The sequence below is a fragment of the Lissotriton vulgaris genome, chromosome 3_1 (assembly GCF_964263255.1).
Source record: "Lissotriton vulgaris chromosome 3_1, aLisVul1.2, whole genome shotgun sequence".
Lineage (NCBI taxonomy): Eukaryota > Metazoa > Chordata > Amphibia > Caudata > Salamandridae > Lissotriton > Lissotriton vulgaris.
In genome coordinates this window covers 1,529,675,380-1,529,698,875 of record NC_141689.1, presented here as the reverse complement: position 1 = coordinate 1,529,698,875, position 23,496 = coordinate 1,529,675,380, and the positions used below count along the sequence as shown (strand labels likewise).

General features: G+C 43.9%; 1 protein-coding gene across 2 annotated transcripts in view; it reads right to left on the bottom strand.

Annotated features, from left to right (window-relative positions):
* Window positions 1-273: 273 nt before the first annotated feature.
* Window positions 274-23,496, bottom strand: part of PAPSS1 (3'-phosphoadenosine 5'-phosphosulfate synthase 1) — a 322,558-nt gene continuing 299,335 nt past the window's right edge. For both annotated transcript variants that reach the window (XM_086962022.1, XM_086962020.1), the window contains exon 12: window positions 274-935. In XM_086962022.1, coding sequence (XP_086818148.1) covers window positions 797-935 — 139 coding nt within the window. In that variant the 3' untranslated portion in view covers window positions 274-796. The remainder of the gene's footprint in view (window positions 936-23,496) is intronic.

The window sequence follows — 23,496 nt, the reverse complement described above, 5'->3', positions numbered from 1 at the left end:
TATAACATTGTATTGTGCTAGTTGTTTAGAGGGACAATGTCTCAGCCATTAAGTCATGATGTGTTCTGTGTATTTAGAGGTTAAAATAAAAAAATTAAAATAAAAAGTGGAAAGTACACATGCTCAAGGCTGTGTGTGTGTGTGTGGTTGCTGGTATGGCATAGAGTGCCAGTGGGGGAGGGGGTGACCAAGATACTTGCAGGTTGGACTGTGTGTATTTTCTACAACTGTGTAAGTAGAGTGGGAAATTCAAAAACAACCCAGAGCTGGAAATTGATATCAAAAATTTATTTTTTCAATGTATATACTTTGCATTAAATAGCATATAAGATATAGTAGTTTCAAAAGCAGAAAGTGCACAAGATTGTTAAAGACGAAACATTGAAAACATAATTCATATCTTAACAATTGAGATTCAGTTAGGAAATAAAAAAACCAAACAAAAACATATGCAATACATTAAAACTGATTAAAAAAAGGAGACAGATGCACAGAGAGTTATACAGGATATATAAAATGCCTTAATACAAAAGAACACTATTTAAAATACAGCTACAAGATGTATTAAGCGTAAAAATAAACATTAAAACCACCAGCTTCTTAGGTGCCAACAGATAATACAATCCATAAGACAATCAGAGAGTGACGCGATCTTCAGGAGGCAAAGTCTGTTTTCAAGAAAACACTTAGAGGCAGCCGCCACAACAAAGCACAGAGGATGGTGACTGTGTGGTCTCCCTCTGGTCAAGAATCCAAGCATCAAGGGGTTGGTCTGCAGTTAATATAAAAAGAGAGTTTAGGCCTTTTCTAAAGATTTGTAGTATTCTTTTAACACGTTCCACGCCTTAGGAGCCATGAAGCCATCTGGAGGGTTTTCCCCTTGACGAGCCATTCTGCGCATGCGCGTTCCTGAGATGAAATCAAAGTCTTCATGGCTGGGAAAGAGACGAAAGAAAGGTGAAACATCTACTACATTTGGCAAGGCTCACCTGAAGAGAAAGCTGAAAGCTTTAAGAATATTGATGGAGCTCACCACTACTTTTAAATGAATTCTCACTCACAGCCATTGAGATGCAGTCACAATGCAATAGTACATCACTTTCCTAGCTCTAGTAGAGGTTAGAAGATTTCTTCCCCTATATTCCGGCTAGCAGCTTAAGAGGATGAAGATTTGAGATTCACAATCTGGTATTAATAACTCAAAGTTATGGCACCTCCCTTGCAGATTCTATGCAATGAATGCGCCCATTCCCAATAGCATTTTAAAACAAATATGTAACCAGCTCAACTACGCCGCAAAGTATCATTAAGCAAAAATGAATAATCAATCCGAAATCTCGGAGATACCGTAAACAGGTTCTTTAGGTTTTTGAGGTCGTTTTTCTTGTGCGGAAGAGTGGAGGGCTGGATAGTCCCACTACCATGCATGTCATTGTATTTTAAATGTATGAGGGAAACATATTGAACCCCCCTCTCCCAAAAAAACGATTTACAAAATAACTAGAAAAGACAGTGACCAATTTGATTAACAAATCAACGATGGCTGGATAGATGCTTGTAAAACACAAATTATTTGATTGTCAAAAGCTTGGAACCATTCCGCGGTCGTATTATGTATTTTCATGGTTTGCGCCGGGCAAACCTATTAAAAGGTGCGCTCAGTGCAAACAATGAAGGTGCGCCATATTACGGCGAATGTGCTGCCCCCAGGGCAGCCGCAAACGTGAAAACACTGAGCGGCTGCTTGCGCTCTGTATTTTTACAGTGCAGATTATACCCCTCTGCACTTTTACAGGGGATTAGAGATTCCCTTGCAGGCGGGTGCAGTCAGTGACTGCGCCTGCCTGCAAAGGGATGTCTGGAGGGTCCATAGGACCCCATTTTACCCCATCCAGAGAGCTTTTTTGCCTCTGCGCCAGTGTCTGTAAAAAGGCATGGGCGCAGAGGCAAAGGGATTCCCTCCATTGCATAGGGCACCCCCCATGCAAACGAAGGAACGCCCCTTGAAGGTAGCGCTGGCGCTTTAAGTATGCCAGCGCTATCGGTATTACTGTAGGGGAAGCACAGTCGTCTGCACCCCCTGCTGTAATACCAAAGTGCCCCGGGGCGAGCAAAGCGAGCGCAAACGCCCGTTGTGCGCCCCCCCCCCCTCCCGGGCCACTTACTGTAATACGGCCCCTGGTATCAATCACCAGACCATTGATTTCAAAAGGCAAACTGTAAAATCAATGTACATGATCTACTATTTTACCACGTGTTTTACTTTTTTCATTTTTTACAAAAAAGCTATTGATGCGTTGTTGGGAAATGAGGGTCTTTGCTCAAAAAAATTTGTTGTGATTTGGAATGTAAATGTAAATGTAAATGTAAAGGACACTTTTATAGCACACCTATCACTCCAAGGAGTATCTTGGCGCTCAACAACCAGATGACAAGGTTGAGGAAAAGAGATCAACTCGATGGAGAATGCTTTACACTTTACACCAATGCTCTGCAGGCCACATCTGTAAGAGAAAACACCCAAGTTTTTAAAGCTTTCCTAAACTGAATTTCGTGGGACAATGACCTGAGGTAAGGTAGAGGATTATTCCAAGCCCTAGCACCCAGGACGAAGATTTTCCTCCTTTGGTAGCCAGTCTGAATCTGGGGATTATTAGTAGGTTCTGACTAGCAGACCTCAGGCAACGGGTGGGATGGTACAGTTTTTAAACCGTTACACAGATATTTGGGCCCTTGCTGTTGAAAGGCTCTAAATGTGATCAGCAAGATCTTAAATAGGATTCTTTTGCCAATTGGTAGCCAATGCAGCGCTTTAAGCGCAGCTGACGCAGATGACTTACGGGGCCAGCGTACCACCAGCCGGGCAGCAGCATGTTGGACCATCTGTAGCCTATGGAGTACAGACTTATTGACTCCAGCATATAGGCTGTTACAGTAATCCAGCCTCGAAGTTAATGAGGCAACTGCGACTGATTTTCTGGCTGACAGAGGAAGAAGGTCAAAAAACTTCCTCAGAGATTTAATTATGTGGAAACACATACCAGCTACGGCCACCGCTTGCTGTTTAAAGCACAGTTGGTCATCAAATTTAATGCCAAGGTTTCGAGCAGACAAGATGGTATCAGGGGGGGCTTCAGCACCGTCCGGCCACCAGTTTTTCGGGGAAAACAGATTTTGATTTCCGTAAGGCAAGATCTCCGTCTTGCCGGAATTGCATTTGAGGTGGTTCTCAGTCATCCATTTAAATGTGGCTGTTAGGCATTTTTTCAGGTTTTCCTCCGCCCCAGGCAGTTCCCCATCCAGTACCAGGATAAGCTGAGTGTCATCTGCATATGATATTGTACTAATATGAAATGATGCAATTAGCTCAATTAGGGGTACCATGTATAGATTAAAGTGGACAGGGCTTAACCTCGCGCCCCGAGGGACCCCGGAGCTGATGACCTTAGCTTCCGACTGGACTTCATTATAATGAACCAGAAACTTAAAGGCATTTCATTTGAGAAACAAAATACATACCACACCACCATAAGCTATAATGAAGACTGATATGCTGATGAAATTCTTCATCTTAAAGACCATATACAACTAGAATTTAAATTAACTGGGTGCCTTCAATACATTAGGATAATAGATGAAAACAAAAGAAAAGTGGAAAAGAAGAGAAACATGTTCATTACAAAAATAATGCTTAACATCAGTTTGTTTCAGTTAGTATAACCAGGAAACACTAGACCACATAATGAAAACTGCATATTAAAATGTTGTGCACTAGCATTTGTTTTCATTTGATTTTCAGGTAATCATTGTAAATTCAGCTCCAGCCACGGCCTCTCGCAGTATGGTTGAAGCTTCTGAAACATTACAAGTTTATTTGCTGAGTTCTCCGTTGCAATGCTTTCGCTATGAATATGGCGAACAAGCATTGTGTAAAGTTTCATTTTTGGCTTATTTCCTCTATGCAAAATGTTAATGTCCATTATAAATAGTTTTCTAGTAGGTGTTTTGAAAACTAACACCCTTATAGGGCTAATGTACAAATACCACTTTAGTGCTGTCTCTTGAAGTAAAAACATGCCATTACATTTTGTGCTTTCTTTGTCTGGGACATTATAAGCAGGGTGCTATTTAGCAGTTAACTCACTTCATTTATTTCTTTTACTAGAGAGGGCCTGATGAGATGCTGTGTGGTCCTTCTGTAATGAAAAGTATTATTTAACTATTTTCCACATGTGCTCTGCCTGCTTAATTTCTTAAAGGCACATTGCATGTTTGCATGTATTAACGGATTGCCTTCTGAGTATAACTAAGGTTTTGCTTTCTGTAATGATTAATTTGACATTTAAATAGGGGAGAGGATGTAGCCTTGCGGCTAGAGCGGTCCACCACGAAGCTGGGGTACCGGGTTCAAGTCTCGGCAACGACGCTCAACATCCTGTGATTCTGGGCAAATCACTTAAATCTCCCCGTGCCTAACAAAAATGAATGTGTCCTCATGTATTGCAACTGGTGCTATGTAAAGCGCTCTGATACCCGATATTCTTGGGTCTAGCTCGCGCTATATAAAAATCTAAAATAAATACATTAAAAAAAAATCCACTGAGAACTGAAAAAAATTGCCTAGTATGTATTTATCTCAGAATGATTTTGGTAGTATAAGTCCCGGATACTCCCTATCCTGCAAAAACGACCCTGCTTAATTTAAACTGAATTGGATCATCAACACGTGTTAAACCTCCCCAATGTTACAGTGACAGTGGGCCCGGACCTACAGCCACTCATGGCAGTGTCTGGCTCCTCCGCTCTGTGCTGATGTCTCTCCCTGATGGCTATAAGACTGCAGCCATAAATCCTACCTGTAATGGAAGGGATGTAGTTATATTTAGGGAGGATATCAGCAGCAGGTTAGCGCACAAGATGGCATCTAATGAGTAGCTGAAAATATGGAATTTCTAGTTCCTAGATGATATATATATATATATATATATATATACACACACACCTACTAACTTTTCTCTGAGCTGCCTTCTGGTCCAACGTCCTCTGGGGGGTTGCTGCAATAGACTTTATTTAGCTTTATGCCCGACCGACTCGAAAGCCTTCACAGTGACTGTCTCCCGGTCACAGTGCCATCGATCGGAGGACACTAGTAGAGAATGACTATGTGAAGCCGGCTGTTTGTGGTGCTTTTATATGTGACCTAAGTACTTAAGCTGCTGCCCGCTGCCTCGGTGACTGCTTCAGGTCACCAATCAGGCACTGCAGTGAATTTTATTGTTTATAACATTCCTCACAATATTAATGTTGCTGACTAAAAGTCAACAATCTGCCCAAGTCACGTGTCCATGGGTCGGGGGATAAGTGCTAAGGGACCACTGCCACGGGTTATGTACAAGAACCTTAAAGGCTGAGCTCGGATTGAGTGGAGCCCGCCGAGTCACTCACTGTTATCCCAGAGAGGAGTACAGCATGCCAGCCTGAGTACAGCAGCGAGTTCAGGCAGACTCTGAGCCATCAGCCGTGATGACGAGTCTCCACCAACCCTGTCCGATCGCAAGGCTGCATCAGGAGAGAGGCACAGGCAACGGGCCGGAGAACTACTTGGAAACATTATAACTATGCACGTTCACCGGCCCGCGCCGCAAGCTTCGCAGCCTGGCCCCACCCACTAGTAATTTGTGTCTTCATCCTGCAAATGCACAATGTTACAGTCATGTGCCTTGAATGCTGTTGCTGTGCTGCAGCCTGAGAGTGCAACTCTGAGGTAAGCCTTGCCGGTGTTCCGATATTCACTGTATCCCCGTGTGTGGCTGCACCCCCTACGTCACGGGGTGAAGGGCAGAGAGCGCCCGCGAGGTCCTTGTGCCAACATTGTTCACAGCCTCGAGCTGCCAGCAGCCCGAGGCGGTGTACGAGGCTGGAACAGTGCTAAATTCATGTTAATGAATGTCATGTTAATCACCATCTATGATGGAGATTTGATTACAGCAGGAAAGGGAGAGGGGTCTGGGAAGAGGCACGCTAATGTTGTTGTAATGCAGGCAGCTTAGCATCGCAACATGCACTGTGATCATTCGTGTAATAATTTGTTTAACACGCTTCCCGGGTACACGGTTTACATTTTAAATAAATATGTAGCAGCTTTAATGCTGGGCAATACCGGCCTGCAGGTGGGGGGTCCTGCTTGTACGGAGACGGGCTGTGTACAGAGTTCTGCACAAGGACCCCGCGGGCGCTGTCTGCCCGAGACTCGAGCCATGTTCAAATAGAGCATGCGCAATGATGATGACACGGAATGATGGTGGGCGTGGTACCACGTCATCGTCCATAATGTGCGCATGCGTACGCATGCGCCAAACAGGGGGGGGCACTGCCACACAGGGGGCAGCGGATTATGGAACACCGGTGCCACCGGACCCAGGCATGACATTTCATGTAAACTTTAGAAGTAGAAATGTTAATCCAGGAGGACAGAGCAGTGCACTGCACAGTGTATTCACACACACTCTGCAGCTGCAAGAGCAGCACACGGTCCGTCATACTTTGCTTAGAGTGGAATAGCAGCGATCCCGTTTCCAGCTCGTCAGCAACATTCAGAAAGCGCTATAAATGCGTGACTTAGCATTTAAGTGCAGTGATGCGGATCACCACACTGAAATGCATTAGTCTAACACCTGATTGTGGTAGCTGGTAGGGCTGTCAGGGGATTTTAGCAGGAACACTGGAACATTATGCAAGTGGGATCAGTGGACAACCCTTCCCCCGAAACAGAAAAGAAAGGTCTGGTCACACTAATTTACCCACAAATAGCTGGTGTGCTGCCACTCCCACTTTATAAGAATCACCCAAAGCATGGCCAGTAGGCCTATGCCCGCCATGAAGGCACACTTGCATGCGCTTCCAGGTCACACAATGGGCCCTGGGCTTTGCAATATATCGGGTAGTCCTAGTCCCACACGCAAAATCAGCGGGATGTCTGAGCCAAATAAAAAGCCAGGATACCAGTTTCACATGCAGTCGTGCACTCGGGCAGGGATACATGCCCATTCACCATGCAGGGGACATTCCCCTTCCAACATCCATTTATAAACCCTTTAGACAACATTCAGACATGCTACTTTAGCTGAAAGCACCACATCTGCTTTTAAGACCAAGTGTAACCAACAAACTTAGTTTAAAAATAAAACAGAATAAAACCTTTTTCAGCAAAACACATCAATCACTGTGTACGTAAAATAAATGTTGAACTGGCAGAACAACTGCAAAACCAGCAAAGAAAGCGCAGCCCATCTGGTTGAAAAGAGAAGGATATCACTGCAAACTCCTGGGTGGTAGTTTACACAATGGGAACAGTTTGCTATAAACTGTCAATGCTGGAAACGCACAGCTCCAAGCGGCTCCACATGACAAGATAATCAGGCACTGGTGGAAGACTCTAGGGGAATGGTTTTATTGGGTAATTAACTGTTTTGTGGTTCGGAAAGGAGTATTGACGGATCAACACTGGTGGCATGTGTTATTTTTGTGAAAGAACTACCTCCTAGGCTTTTACATCTGCTGTAGTTTGGTGGCGAACAAGAGGGATTTCAAGATTTAAAGGAAAATTAAAAATATAACCGGGCTGAACACACCCAAGAGTTAATAACTGCATAGAATACTGTGTAAACTGCAACACTTTTCCAACATGAGGTACAGTGCAGTTACAGCTGATAAGATATCATGCGTGAATGTTATATTTTATGTTAAAGTGATACGTGCGACTAAGGATTCGGACATCTTCAGGTAAATGAAGGTTGCCTACAAGCCAAATTCAGGGTTACACTTGATAGATGATAAATGTTAAGTTTGAAAATCCACATTTTCAGCATTTTGTTTTTTAAACTCCAGGGCTGCCCCATTAGGTCTCGCCTATGGTGATAGCCTTTAGGTATGGAGAATAAAAAGGTAAGAACAGACTACTGCAATGTACAACGGGCTGTCACCCCCAATTCACTCCTTGCTGCAGAGGTGTCCGGACACTATGGCAGAGACAGGCGAATCACGGGCAATGCTTATAGTGCCTAGAATGACCTGCTTTTAGGGACTACAGGTTTCATGATTAGTGATTTAAAGAGCCGAAACAATACCATTCTGGATGATCGCTGAATAAGTGAATTTGTTATTGAGGCAGAAGAAACCAAAATAAAGAAACATGTAGGGCTTTAAGTGGACCGGGTCCAGCTGGTGCTCAGTACCAGCAGTTCTAAAAAGCAGGTGCTGAGATGGGTCCCTATCGGGCTCTCCATTTTTGACCTCGCCGCCAGGGTGAAAAATATAATCTTAACTCTGCAGCAGTACCACCCTTCACAGCCTTTAATTTAACTTCAAAGAGTGTCGTTATAGTACTTTCAAAGTCTCATAATTTCAGAACTGACGCACTTTCAATATTATATAGAACGACGCAGTAGTTGTGCTTATTTATCTTATGCGACTAACAACCATTGACAAAGCCAGTAGCCCTGGCTTGTTGTAGGTGTAATGTTACTTGTTGTGTTATATATCTGGATGCAATGACAGAAGCAGCAGAGTACCAGTCGGGAGGCACACTAAGCTAAGCACAAGTTTTTAACTTAGGCGTTTTTAAGCCACGCCCTTAATCACATGGGTCACGCCCCTTGGAGACCCCCCCAAGATTTGTCATTACACCTAAAAGCCCTGGAAATAGGCATCAACTCTTGACTACATTACCAGTGACTATAGGGGTCTGCTCATTCTGTTCACCCTGGCAGGCAGGATATTTGCTTAATTGTATAGCACACACTGCACAAGTGCACTGCTTCTATACACCTAAAAGCCCTGGAAATAGGCATCAACTCTTGACTACATTACCAGTGACTATAGGGGTCTGCTCATTCTGTTCACCCTGGCAGGCAGGATATTTGCTTAATTGTATAGCACACACTGCACAAGTGCACTGCTTATATACACTATTTGAGCGATGGCAGTAATGCACAGCAGTTACATGTAAGGGTGAGGAGTGAAATCAGACTGCAGCGTAATAAAGTAAAGTAGATACTTGAGAAAATTCTTTATTATCAGCCTTGAGATCCACTGCAGTATAAAGTACATTACCGTAAACCACAGCTCATCAGAGAATTACATTGGAATACACTTCTATAGAGTTGGAAAGGGGGAGTCTTCGGTTTGGTTATGAAGCGAATGCGGGACGGGGAACTGGGGATGTAGAGAGGAAAGTTGTTTCACGGCCAGGGGGTCAGCCCTTGAATCTCCTGCCGACTCTAGCCTGGTATTGGATGCTGGTAGGACTAGAAGGTTATCATCTGCGGAACGGGAAAGTCGAAGAGGTTTCTATACTCAGAGTCCGTTGTGGCTTTTTACATGTTCTGCCACATAAGTCCGAATATGAGGCAGCCGTCTGCGTTTTGCCATGTTAAAATCTTTCAATATGGATCTGGGAGACCCAAGCAGAGGATTTTCTGCTGCTGTTAACCAGGCGGGAGTTACTTAGGGACCCACAACTATAGGGCACTCCTGTATGTGAGAGTTTTTGGGCAGTTTCCAATGGAAGAATGTAGCTTTAGCTGCAGCTTCAGCATGTGAATTCCGGGGGAGGTCAACATCACAGCATTCTTAATTATGATTTGGCCAAAGAATGCGAGGTGGTAGGGGCCGATAATGTCCAGTTGCTTGACTCAGCCAGGATTTCCATGTTTGAGGCTTTTGTAGCTTCACCACTGAACATAGCTACAAAGTGGCTGTGCACTGCAGACCCACCAAGTTATTTTTGACTGTCAACCACTGAAGCTCACACAAGAATTCTTGAGAGATTCACTAAAGCTAGGTGGTTTATCTAAAGTAAAGTGGCTTCAATTTGTTAAGAATAGTTTTTATACCATTGGTCAGGCCAAACTATTTGAACTGAACTGAAAGAACTACTGCTGGTAAAGTAGAGGAGGGAAAGATGGGACCAAATAGTATTAAGTCTAGAGTTCAACTATATCTCTTAGTACTAAAAACAAGCTCAATTGACCCCACGTACTTCACCTTTGTGATGAATCCCAAGCGTAGATATCTTTTAGCAAGGTTTCGGTTCAACTACATTCCCCTCATGCTGGGTTATCCCTCTTACACATATTCCATGGATGCCCTAACTGTTTGTCCATGCCCTTCCCATTCTTCCCAATGTGATCTCCATCTCCTATTCTTCTGCTGTGTGTATAGGGAGGAATGGAAGATGTTTATTTTTCAGCTAATTGCGGAAACAGAAAAACATTTGGCTGGCCAGACTACTTAGAATTGCAATTGGAACCCACACAGCCAATGAGTGCTGCGCGGTCAAGCCCTTTTTTTTAGCAAAACATTTATTTTTAATTGTAAGACAAATCTTCAAAGTTAATGAGAACGTGACATCAAAGGAAACACACACCGTCAACAACAGTTAAGTCAAAAAACAAAAACAAGCAATTGTATGCACCATGAATACAAATTATACAGACATGAATAATAAATCTTTATACATTAGATAGACACCAAGAAGCAACTTAGAATTCCATACATACGATCCAAATCAATTAAAAATGAAGAACATATAACATGAAGAATCAAAACAAGACCAGTCCTTTAACTGCAATACCGGTGGACAGGCGGAATACAAGGTGGAAAACAACTGCCTGCCTATCCACAAGACCTGTGACTACATGTTCTGTCTAGTTGCACACTAGATTGATCCCAAGTCGCACACTTCCTTCTTGCCACAGGCTGGGGGTCTACGCTTGGAACGCCTTCAGTAGCGGACCCAATCCCCAACTAACATTGATCCCCTGCGGCTGATTAACTCCCGCCCCACCCGTCAAAGAATCTCTGAAGCCGTTCGTGATTTCAGACGGCGTTCAGCATACTAAAAGGATGTGAGTGTTGATATATTTCACAAGAGCGTACCGCTGGGCGGACGCCCTCAACCTCTGACACCGACCAATTTGGTTCAGAGTCATTGTCCTGCTCTACAGTTGTTGCTGCCACCCGTGCAACCCCCTGTGCTCGTGGTGCAGTTAATACTCCACCCAGTCCCTGTCCTGAGGAGAACCTAGAACTATGTCGGTTCGAAACGCGTAGACCCCCAGCCTGTGGCAAGAAGGAAGTGTGCGACTTGGGATCAATTTACCCCACTGATGTGGGCCCTAGTTTGCAACTAGACAGAACACGTAGTCACAGGTCTTGTGGATAGGCAGGCAGTTGTTTTCCACCTTGTATTCCGCCTGTCCACCGGTATTGCAGTTAAAGGACTGGTCTTGTTTTGATTCTTCATGTTATATGTTCTTCATTTTTGATTGATTTGGATCGTATGTATGGAATTCTAAGTTGCTTCTTGGTGTCTATCTAATGTATAAAGATTTATTATTCATGTCTGTATAATTTCTATTCATGGTGCATACAATTGCTTGTTTTTGTTTTTTGACTTAACTGTTGTTGACGGTGTGTGTTTCCTTTGATGTCACGTTCTCATTAACTTTGAAGATTTGTCTTACAATTAAAAATAAATGTTTTGCTAAAAAAAAAAAAGGGCTTGACCGCGCAGCACTCATTGGCTGTGTGGGTTCCAATTGCAATTCTAAGTAGTCTGGCCAGCCAAATGTTTTTCTGTTTCCGCAATTGTTGAGGTCCTGGCTGGTCAGGTTTTCGGACCCAAAACCTCCCTGTACGCACGCATATTTTTCAGCTAAGGCGGAGTCCCAAATTTAGACAATGTAGTGCAGTCTTACACTTTCTAAAGCTACGAGCTGGTCCGTTTACTTATTATTGTTAGGCATCTTTCCTTCAATTCGCTTTATAAAGGCGGAAACAGAACCCATCATGTGTGATAATAGGAGTAAGATTTTAATTTATTTTACGTGCCTCGCCGTTTGATTTTAAATGCAGGTGTACTTCATTATGAAGGTTTAAGTGGCACTATTTAATTTTTAACTGTATTTCTATGTAATTTTACAATTGGTATTTTAAACCTTATTGTACATAGTATACTTTTTATGCCATTCTTTTTTGTATTGGCGAAACAAAGTGAATATGATGATGATGACGGTCAACCACTCAGGAATCAAAGAGGAGACGATGGCTCTTAAATGATGTCCCGGAGGGATACAGTGTATTTACTGAATAGTAAAGGGAATGAGGGGAGCCCTGTGAAATCCTGCAACAGTTGCCAGGCTACTTCAGGAACAGTGAGTTCTTAGTCCAACTGTTTGGGTGTGGCTTGAGAGAAAGGATACAAACAATGTAAGAGCCTATCCTGAGAGAAGTGCCACCGATTGAAGTCTGTGTTGAAGTATTTTACGTTCTATGGTGTTGAACGTTGCTCGGGGAGAAGAAGCATGCCCCAGTGGGAGCTGGTCAGCTGATTCAAAGATGTTATCTCAAACTGTGAGCAATGTGAATTCTGCTCTGTGTTTAGGTTGGAACCCTGACTGGTAAGCAACTGGAAGGCAGTTTACTGTATGAGCCTGCAGCTGCACTGTGACAATGTATACTTTGCAATGGGTGGGAACGGGCTGGGTTCCCCTGCGATCAGGGTGGGTTGCTTGAGAATGGTTGTATGACGTTTCAACGCATGCTTTTACAACGCATGCAATTACGATGCAACTTTTACAACGCAAGTCGTTACAACGACTTGCATTGGGGGGCGCTGGATAGTGAATAGTTTAATTTACTATTCCAACTCCAGTCCCCGTGGATAGTAGGGAAGGTGTTGGATAGTAATTAAACTATTCCCTATCCTAGAGCGCCCTCCAGCGCAATTCGTTGTAATGACTTGCGTTGTAAAAGTTGCATCGTAATAGTAGTGCGCTGTACAAGTTGCGTTGTAAAGGATGTTTCCCCTTGAGAATGGGAGTCACCAATGAGTTTTTTTAAAGTGTGTATGGGTATCCCATTTTTTAAGGAACTGGTGATGAAGGCAGCTGCAGGTGAAGGCAAGTGTTTTAGCACTTCAGCAGCGATTACAGAAGGGCTTGGGTCAACCAAGTCCTTGCAGGTACTGAGTTAATGCAGTCATGTAAAGATATTGTGGAGCTCTGAGGGAGTGAATGTGAAGCAGTTATATTGCTATGGTAATAGGGTGGAAGAAGTGAAGGTAGTGAGTTGATGAGAGAGATGTCTATGCTCATTTTTGGCACCTTTTCTATAAAGAAGTGTCCTAGTTTCATGCAATAGTCCTAAGGTGAGGTTGGGTAGTTGAGGTGTATTGGGAGGAGATAGAATTGTGCAAAGCTTTGAGTAACTTTCTGTTGCCGTTCCCAGCCTGTGTAAGCCTGACTGAAAATTAAGGCGATTTACCTTCATGTACGGCTTAGGGGTACATCTCGAGAGCATGCTAGAACCAAGATGTCTTATTTTGTGGATTTCAGCTCGACCTTCTCCATTGGCAGGAACTTCCCATGAGCCAAAGTGTAGCTGCAGAGTACACAGCGTTCGATGGATGTGGAAAGGACTCTCAGAACCAGGTTCTAAGCGATCAGTAGGGAGCTTAGGAGACGGTCCTTTACAAAGAATGCATATCCCTAGAATGCTTGGCAGCAGGCCTGTTTGCAGCACAAACAAGTTGCCCTCGTTGAGTAATGAAGAGATTGTCGGTTAGAAGAATGATCCTTTAAAATAAGTGCGTTTCGGTAAAGTAGACCAAGCAGGGTTCAGCGGCGGAAGTGAATTTGAGGTGTTATGTTTAAGACCTAAATGGGAAATAAGTAGTGAAATGACAATATCAGGCCTTCAATGTTATCTAGTTCCAACAGAACCAAGAGGCGTGGGGCAGGGAAAGGTATCAGGTAAGAGGGATAGAGAGCAAACACAGTAGGAAAGTCAAAGCCATGAAAGATGGACGGTCAATGAACGCTGTTGCCTCGAGATTCAGCATCTAAAATATGTATGAGCTCTGGGCTCAAACCAACTGCTAGCCAAGTGGGTCTAAAGTGAGATTCCAGCGGGGGGAGGGGAGAAGAGTTGGGGTGGTGGGTAGGTAGGGGGATAAAGTAATAGCTAGCCTGTGCCTTTGAACAGATTAACTCGAAATGACAGTAGATTCAGTAGGATTATTATAAAGGTTTCAGAGGGGGAAAACTTGAGTTGTGTGAAATATGAGGAGGAAGATACTGTATGTTAGTAATCAAGGAAGGGTCCACGAACACAAAATGTATGCCAGAGTTCCTTTGTGCTAGTAATTGGGGTGAGGCAGATGGTGCAATTTAGGGAGGGGTTGATCAAAGGCAGAAGTAGATAACAAGGCGTACTAAAGCTAGATAATACAACTGATCCAGTAGAATAAGTTGCGTAACTTTCAGGAATGGTCATATTTCAGTTGTTGATCTGGAACCAAACGTTTGACAATCTCTAAAGAATAAGTGCTTGAGGATTGCGTTAGTTGTCTTATTAGTGATAAGTGGGGTGCTTTAAATGAAAATACAGGAGAGGTACTCACTCTAGGTTACCGGTTTGCCCCTGAGAAGTGCTGGTACTCACATTAAATATACTGCAGCACTGCTGAGAAGTACAGACTCATTCAACCCAAAAGCCTTTTATCATTTGTACTGTTTTTACCTAAGAAAGCAAAGGATATTTTAACAATGTTTTGTACATGTACTTGCTCTTTTAATCTTTTTTTTCTCCTGCCATTTTTACATGTTGTATTTTGTAATGGTTTTTAGTAACCACACAAATAAAGAATTCATTTATTCATTCACTCGCCCTTTCAAGTTGAAGAACTGTAGGTCCTCAGTACCGGAGAGTACCTGCCCATTTAAAGCACTAAATGAGGTTCAACCTGCCGGACTGACTTCTTGCGGCAGCAGGGAGCGGGAGAGACCATATGTATCAACATCCACATTTGCGATTCTCAAATAGCAATGTTTTCGAAATCGCCATTTGAGAATTGCAAAACGGGATGTATTAAAGAAATCGCATTTTTTTTGCGAATTCTTAGTATTCCTTAATTGCGATTAGCAAATTGTGAAATCGCAATGAAGGAATACTTTCCCATTCATTTCTATGGGCCAGGAGGCCCAGGGGAATGAATGGGAAGTCATTCTCAATTTGCAATTCGCAATTTGAGAATCGCAAATTGAGAATAATTTCAAGGGTGCAAGGGTGTCATAAGGACACCCTGAGGCACCCCTGAAATGAACATTTGTGTGCATATGGCTATGTGCGCCACATAGCACCTTTACAAATGCAAACAAGTGCATTTGTGAAATAATTCGCAAATTACCACCAACTTGAAGTTGTGGTAATTTGCGATTTCTTAATGAGAAATCGCACAACTTGGGTGCTTGATACAGAACATTTAAGGAATTACAATTTGCGATTCCTTAAATGCTTACGCAAAATTAAGGAATCGCAAATTTTGCGATTTCTTAATTTTGCGATGAGAAAACACCTCATATATCGCGTTTAGCGATTTTTCATTCACAAACACTGTATTTTTGCGAATCGCAGCATTTGCGAATGAAAAATCGTTTGATACATATGCCCCACTGTTGTCTAGGGTGCAAGGAGTCTCAGTGCTTTTGTGCAATTTGTTTTACAAATATTTAATTAGCTAGCTGTGTGTTCTTCATTTACTAAAACAAAGGATTCAGATCCATCCAGCTTGTGCTACAGGTGAGGGCAGAGGAGCTAGGGGAAACCGTTATTCAAAGGGAGATTTGTTTTCTTTGCATACACCTGCAAATCCTTTCCTTTAGAGACAAAATTGAGGTATTGAACAATGGTTTTTAGCACTTTTACTTAATCAATGATGGGCAGACAGAGGAACCTTACAATTACTACCTACAGACTAGCTCTCCAAGAATCAAAATCAATTAAGTATTATGGATGAGAAATTAAAGTCTCAAGAATATTTAGCCTCGAGTCTTTTGTGACTTGTTTTATTATTAAATCGCACCTTGGTAAATTACATTTGGAGCATCAGAAACTTGCAGAAGATAAATCACTACAGAACTACTGTTGGAGGGGGGGGGGGAGTTGGGTGGGGAGGGGGTTAGCAAAGGAAGACGAGGATTTACCTTAAATTAAAATAGTGACCTGCATGTTCATTTAGAAAATGATCACCTAGGCATTCACGAACAGACACATTTTTGTAAAGACAACATTTTGTGACAGGAGAGGATTTCTTAAAGTATCGGGATCGTTGTGTTCGAGAATGTATTAAAACAGGACAATGTATCGAAAGTGGGGTTCTAATGAGGAATTGCAAGAGGGGAAAAATTAGAATAATCAAGGAGGGTGGGGGACAAATGCTAAATAATTCTATGCTCAATGTGATCAAACACTGCTCTTAACTGCAAGTTTTTCTTTGCCAACTCTTTGCTCTGCTTAAGGGCATCGGGCAGATTTCCGCCTAAGGCAATATAATGGTTTGAAATGTGTCACTCTCCGATACAGAGTCTTTTCGGTTTTCTTAAGCCTCCAGGGCCAATGAGCCCTGGGTCTATGGTTTCAGATAGCCAAGTCAGGATTTAATTGCATAACACTTCCCAAGACTTGTGCAAACTACCTCATATCCGCTAGAGGGTCGACCATACTCTTTTCTTTACCAGTTGATATTTCAGGGTTTAAGCGCACGGGCATTAGATGGGATTCACATCTGAATAAGAGTACATTTGGGGGCTGGGATGGGGTTGACTATTTTCCGCTTCATAGAGTCATCTTTCCTTTGGGGAAAAGGACCCTATGGAGGCTTTTGCTCTTTCAACTGCTTCATTTGGTAGCCCAGGCTGTCTTTCTCCAGAAAAAGCCGGTCATAGCTACACTGTTCTCTCACAAGGCACCGCATCAAATCACCGCTGCGTGGAATTGGCATTTTGAGACCCCATGTGAGCTGCAGACCCTTGAAGAGCTTGAGTGTTGGCAGAGTTTCCAGTTTTCTATCTTGGCCTTAATGAAGCCAGCATCCAAGGACCATCTTTAACGTAGACCCTATATCGTTGGACTTGTGATAGGAGATTGGAAGTTGGGGGCATTTCCTGAAACTCAGTTGCCAGTACTCCCCTCCGTATGCTCGGATTCTTCGATTCACTTTGAAATCCAGCAGTGAAGATACAGAGAAACCGAAGTGTACGACAACGATTAAATGGGGGTGGAGTGGGTAGATCCAACCTTAAAGGGACGGTTATAATTAACAGAGTTATCAGAAGAACATACAGTGCACAATGTAAGGCCGGCTGTGAGAAAAGGGCCTATTATCAACAGGTGTCAACATGACTGAAAACAGAGGATACTTGGCAGACAGTTTAACATACTCCGTTCTGCTGGTTGCTTTGAGACTCAGTTCTTGGCTCTTACCTAGCTGTCCGTTATCTGTGAAATTTTCTCAGCAGGAACACATCTCCCGAAGACCAGGAGGTGAGGAAGCCAAAAGAGATAATATCAAGGTATGAGATGGTGCCTTTAGGCGTTGTAAATGCAAGCACTTTCCAGCCTAGAAAGGGGATTCCATCACAGTGCGAGCTGAACTGAAAGAGATCTGATTCTATTGAAAAGGTGTGAGATACAGTGGAACTAAGAAGTAGGCAAGGGGTCAGAACCCATGGGTGTGCATGAAAAAACAGCTCCCGGGCACATTTTCAACACTTTGCTGTGCAGATGGTGACCCAGTCCTCAGGCAGGAAATCTAGTATGAATGGTAGAAGCAGGGCCAACCTTTAATCGGACTGAACGGGATAGAAAATTTGGTCTTTGTTGTGGGGCCAGGGAGTTGTTGCGGTGAGACGGCAGGCGGTGTGAGGAAGAGGGGAGAACGGCACGGGTAGATGAGATGGTGTGCTAACAACAACGCTGAGGTACATTAAGGGCTGATTACAAAGCCTTTAACGGGATCCAATTGAAACCAAGTGGGGTGGATGAGCTGCTGTTTGCATAACACTAAGTCAAGTAGCTCCCTGCTGCGCCACACAGAATACTGGTGCCCCAGGCCTGGGTCCTGCTCGCCCACACCCAAGGCCGGCAGCAGCTCGCATTGATACAAAATGGATGACCTGTGGATTCCTTTGATTTCGTTTTCTACAACCAGGCCAGGAAAGGGAGTAGTTCAGGCATGCCTGCTTCAAGATGCAATCATCTGATACACTCAAATTTTGAACAAAGAGTCAAAAACCAGGAAACTAGACTCAGGTGACCCAGTTGGTGACATATATTGGAGGTCTGGTGTTGGAATTACTTATAAAGATGCGGAAAACCCCTGGTAAGTAGGTACTCTGTCTACTGCCCTGGATAGAAAGCCTGAGAGAGCACTACAGCAGTGGCTATTACTTAGAGTTGGTTTAACACGTTAACCGCAGCGCAAATTTCGCCACGGTGCAGGCATATTAATGAGTGGCCGTGTTCCGGACAGCCCCCGGTCATCCTCCGCACACGCCCACTGTGACGTCGGACGGCCGGGGGCCGTCTGAAGCACGCAACAGGTTAAGCAGCTGCTGCAGGTAAGAGCGGTGGGGCAGGCTTTCGAGAGACAACTACAAGGGAAAATTAAATAAATAATTAATTTTCCCTCGTGGTCGTCTCTCGAAATCCCCCCAGCCGGCCCCACTGCCCTTACCTGCAGTGGCCGCGGTCGAGTACGGTTAGAACCGCAGCATCCCTTTAACTGTTAATTTGAGTATTTAGTAGAGACAATATCCCCTCAATTCCTCTCCGGCCTCTTCATGTAGTCGGATGTTCATTGTGTGCATCTCCTCAAAGCCCATTGGTAGCTTGCCATATATTTTGCCTTGCAGCATCTCCATCAACCATATCATTACTTTGTTTAAGAGCATCAAGTTACAGAATGGTACCATTTCCCAAAAAGCACTTTTGTTTAAATTGCTCCAAATAAAATACATTTGCTATGATCAAACATTTCACTGCCGTTGTAAAACTTCAAGGCCATTTCCCAAGGAAAATTTGCCCGGTAATTGTTTAATTTTGGCTACCACCAGAGGAGCTTCAGGGTCACACAGGCAGACAAGCAATATTGTCTGTCAGCTAGCAGGCCAGATGCAAACGGATGCACATGTCTGGCAAGACTATCCAAACAGAGGCAACACCCTATACAAAAGAAAATGCAACACTACCATAAAACATGACAGCGGTGCATTAACCAGCAGCATTTAACCATCTTCTCAGTAAGCAACAGCAGCAGAATTGTTACAACAAGAACCACCCATCCGCCTAGCCCAAAATTCACAAATGCTTCAGTCATTTCATTCCTTCTGTTGCTAATCAAATGCACTTACCGTCACTATAATCGCCGCCAACATAGACAATGTGCCAACCACCTAGATAGACAACAGTTGCTAGTCTTCTCATGTACCAAAATAATTCATCTTTTTATTTTTTTGGCACACATTTCGTGTCTTTTCAACAAATGTTCGTTGAATTTTGCCCTGAAATTCTCCCTCCAGTTACAGGAAAGGGAATTTTATTCACTAATTAATGGGATGCTTAGGTAACCAAAATATACAAACATTCCTTAACTATAACAACATTAAGTAACATTGATTATAAGTAGTCTTGGTTAGTAAACTATTACACTAACAGGTAGATTCATCAATGTCCCGATTTGCGAGCCCTTAATAGCGATTATTAAGGAATCGCTATTAAGGACTTGCAAATCGGGATTCATGTAGAAATCGCTAAATAAATTGCGATTCCTACAGCCTCCTTATTTGCGATTAGCAAATTGCTAATCGCAAATAAGGAATAACTACCCATTCATTCTGAATGGGGAGTCATTCCTTATTTGCGATTAGCAATTTGCTAATCGCAAATAAGGATGCGATTTCAAGTGTGCCAGGGGTGTCCAAAGGACACCCTGTAGCACCCCTGAAATGTAATCTACATTGGTGTTACGCACACACATGTCCAAAGGACATGTGTGGGTGTAACATGCAACTTAGAAAAATGCATTTTTCTAAGTTTTCGCTATTTACCATGAGGTTTGACCTCGTGGTAAATAGCGGCCCAAAATTGCGATTTCGCAATTTTTAAATGGTTCATGAATTGCATTTATTTTCTATTTCTAGATTTGGTGAAGCGCAACAGCTACCCCGGCAAAGGGGTGTCCCGGCGCTAAGAGACAGGCGCGCAGACAGAGGAAAAGAGGGGGGGGGGGGGGAGACTAGGGAGTGGGGAAGAGGTGAGTCTTGATTGCCTTACGGAAGGCTGGGAGGGAATCAATGGAGCGAATGCTGAGGGGGAGATCATTCCATAATTTAGGGCCAAGGACGCTAAAGGAGCGGCCTCCAGATCGACAAAGTCGAATCCTGGGGATTGTGAGGAGGAGTTGATTGGTAGAGCGCAAAGCACGACCAGGAACGTAGGGTTGGACAAGGCTACGAAGCAGAGGGGGGTTTCCTTGTTTGACGATTTTAAAGATTGTGACTAAGGCCTTGAATTTAACTCGGTGTTCCACCGGCAGCCAGTGGAGCTTACGGATGGTAGCTCTGGCTGAGCATCTGCGTGGGAGACCAACCAGCGTTCTAGCTGCCGCATTTTGAATGCGTTGGAACCTTGCTGTTTCCGCTTTGTTGGCTCCTAGAAGGAGAACGTTAGCGTAGTCCAGGCGCGATAAAATGGTGGCCTGGACGATAAGCTGGCGGGCCTTAGAATCGAAGAGCCCAAGTATGGGCCTGAGGTTCCTTAAAAGGCCTATGCAGGTGGCTGCTACCTTTTTAGTGTGGGATTGGAAGCTTAGGTTGGCATCCACCCAGACTCCCAGGTTTTTGACACAATTTTTGGGGAGTGGAGTGGCGCCTAGGGATGACGGCCACCAGTGCTCATTCCAGAGGCTGATGTTCCGGCCTAGGAGGAGTACCTCGGTTTTTCCGGCATTGAGTTGGAGGTAGTTGTCCGTCATCCAGCGGGCCACTGCAGTCATACCCTCTTTAAACCTGGATGCCGCGAGAGACGGGCTTTCCGAGAGGGTGACCACCAGCTGGGTGTCATCAGCGTAAGAGACCAGCGTGAGTCCCCACTCTCTAGCCACGTCCGTAAGTGGCTGGACGTATAGATTAAAGAGGGAGGGGCTCAACGCTGAGCCCTGGGGGACACCTTGAGCGATGGGGTGGGGTATAGAGAGAAAAGGAGGAGCCGAGACCTTGAAGGATCTATCCTTAAGAAAGGATTGGAACCATGCAAGAGCGAGGCCAGTCACACCGGTTGTCTCCAGACGTTTCAGAAGGATGTCATGGGATACCGTGTCAAAGGCTGCGCTGAGATCAAGAAGAATCAGCGCAGCACTATGACCGGCATCTAAAATCGTCCGGAGATGCTCCGTAGTGGCCAGCAGGGCAGACTCCGTACTATGACCTGCACGGAAGCCGTTTTGGGAGGGGTCCAAGATTCCGTGACTTTCCACATGTTTCGAAAGGATGTTATTAACATGTGTTACGGCTATTTTGGAGATCCAGGGAAGAAGGGATATAGGCCGGAAGTTTTCTGGTTTAGAGGGGTCGAGGGAAGGTTTCTTGATTATCGGTGAAACCCATGCTTGTTTCCAGGCTATGGGCACAGATCCTGTAGAGAAGGAAAGGTTGAGAATTTTCAGCAAGGGGGATAGAAAAAAGTCCATCGAGTCCAGGAAATGAGAAGGACTCATGGGGTCAGCTGGGGAGCCAGACTTCACTTTCTTTCCTAGTCTGAGCAGGTCTGCTGCAGTGATGGCAGAAATTTGGGACAGAGGTAAGATGTGAGGGGCTGTGGTCTTAGGGACTCCACAGAGAGGAGCGATCTGTGGGAAGGTCGCATAAATTTTCTGGACTTTTTCAATGAAATATGATGCGAGCTGCTCACATTGCTCGTGGGAAGAAATTTTTGGTGGGGGCGCCCTAGGGTTTTGGAGCTCTTTCACTAATTTGAATATGATTTTAGATGGGTTCGCATTGGAGTTGATTTTGTTGGAATAAAAAGAAGCACGGGAAGATCTGATAGCTTTATGGTAGGTTTTAAGGCTAGATAGATATTTTGCCTTATCCTGGTTGTCATAGTGTTTCCTCCATCGGCGTTCAGCTTTTTTACACTCCTTGCGCATAGCCCTAAGGGTGTCGTCGTACCACGGGTTGGAGGGTGTGTTGCGACCTTTAGTCAGTTTAGCCGGGATAAGGAATCTCAAATAGAGATTCCTTAAATGCAATTCTTCGCAAATGTGCGAATTCTTTAATAGCGAATTTTGCATTTGGGATGATGAATCCCAAATGCAAAAATTGCACTCGCAAAGGGCCAGATTCTCAGAATCTGACCCTTTGCGAGCGCAATTAAGCTTGATGAATCTGACCGTAAGTGTCTAAAACAAAAATGTAAGACATTCTTGTAGCCAATACTAGAACATACATCGAGAAAACCAATAGGTCTGGCTTTAATGTGCTAAAGCATGCAAACAGCCTATGTGCATGCCTGCTCTTTCATGCTTTTTAGCACATTAAAGCCAGATCTATTGGCTTTGCCAGTGAATTCTCCGGAGACAGTGAGCACTGCGGAAGCTAAGAGTGTGTGCCCCCAGACCTGCAAGCATCGGAGTCCTGCAAGATAGTTGGTACCAAACCAGTCTTGTGCATGTCGGACACATCGAGAAGAAACCACTGATGGGTTACTGGAAATGTGTATTTTCTAGCTAAAAGGAGCACAAGCTGCAAAATGAACAAAGGCTCCAAGTAACAAATAGGTGTGTGTGTGGGGAGGGGGGGGTGGGGGGGGGGCTCACAGTGAGCTCAAGAAATTGCTCCCACAGAGACTGAGAAGTAGAATTATGAACCCCATTAAAGTGTGAAGAAGAAACAGAGATTAAACAAATCATAGGGAACTTCTATACGGCGGTCCTAAAAGGAGGGGACTCACCAACAGCTCAAAAGGACAGGGTATCCACAGAGAATAATAATGTAAAAGCACAATACTTGCACACCCAGCTGGTGCAGAGCTCATGTTGCTACCCCTGAACAGATGCCTTGTCTTCTCTCACAGGAAGATGAAAGGTATAGCTAGCTGTACAGGGTAGTGCACATAATCTTTACCACTTCGGGCACCATCATTTGTGGTGTCACCAAGTCATACACTATTATTGCACATGCATTAACTAAGGCTCCTTCAGGAAATCCATCCTATTGTAACTGGAAGATGACAGGCTCTCAGACGTTATGCTTTACTCCTCTCTCTCATACATTAGGGTTTACCTGCTCCAACCAAGCCCCGGGAGGTGAATATAAGGCAACAAATTCCATCAATATGTCAGGGGTTTATGTTTGATCTTCCATGTAAAACACACTTTCAAATTTGACTGGTAACTAGACCACCTTGTACAATTCTATAACATAGAAGCCAAGTGACTGTCGCGTGCAATACTTTCACGACACCTACTGCTTAATTTGTTAAAAGAAAACATAAGCGCTGGTCACCAAAATGTTTCTTTGGAGATTGGTACCACAGTATTGGTGGATTTTTATCCATGGTACCAGAGTATTGGTGAATTTGTATCCCCTATTATCT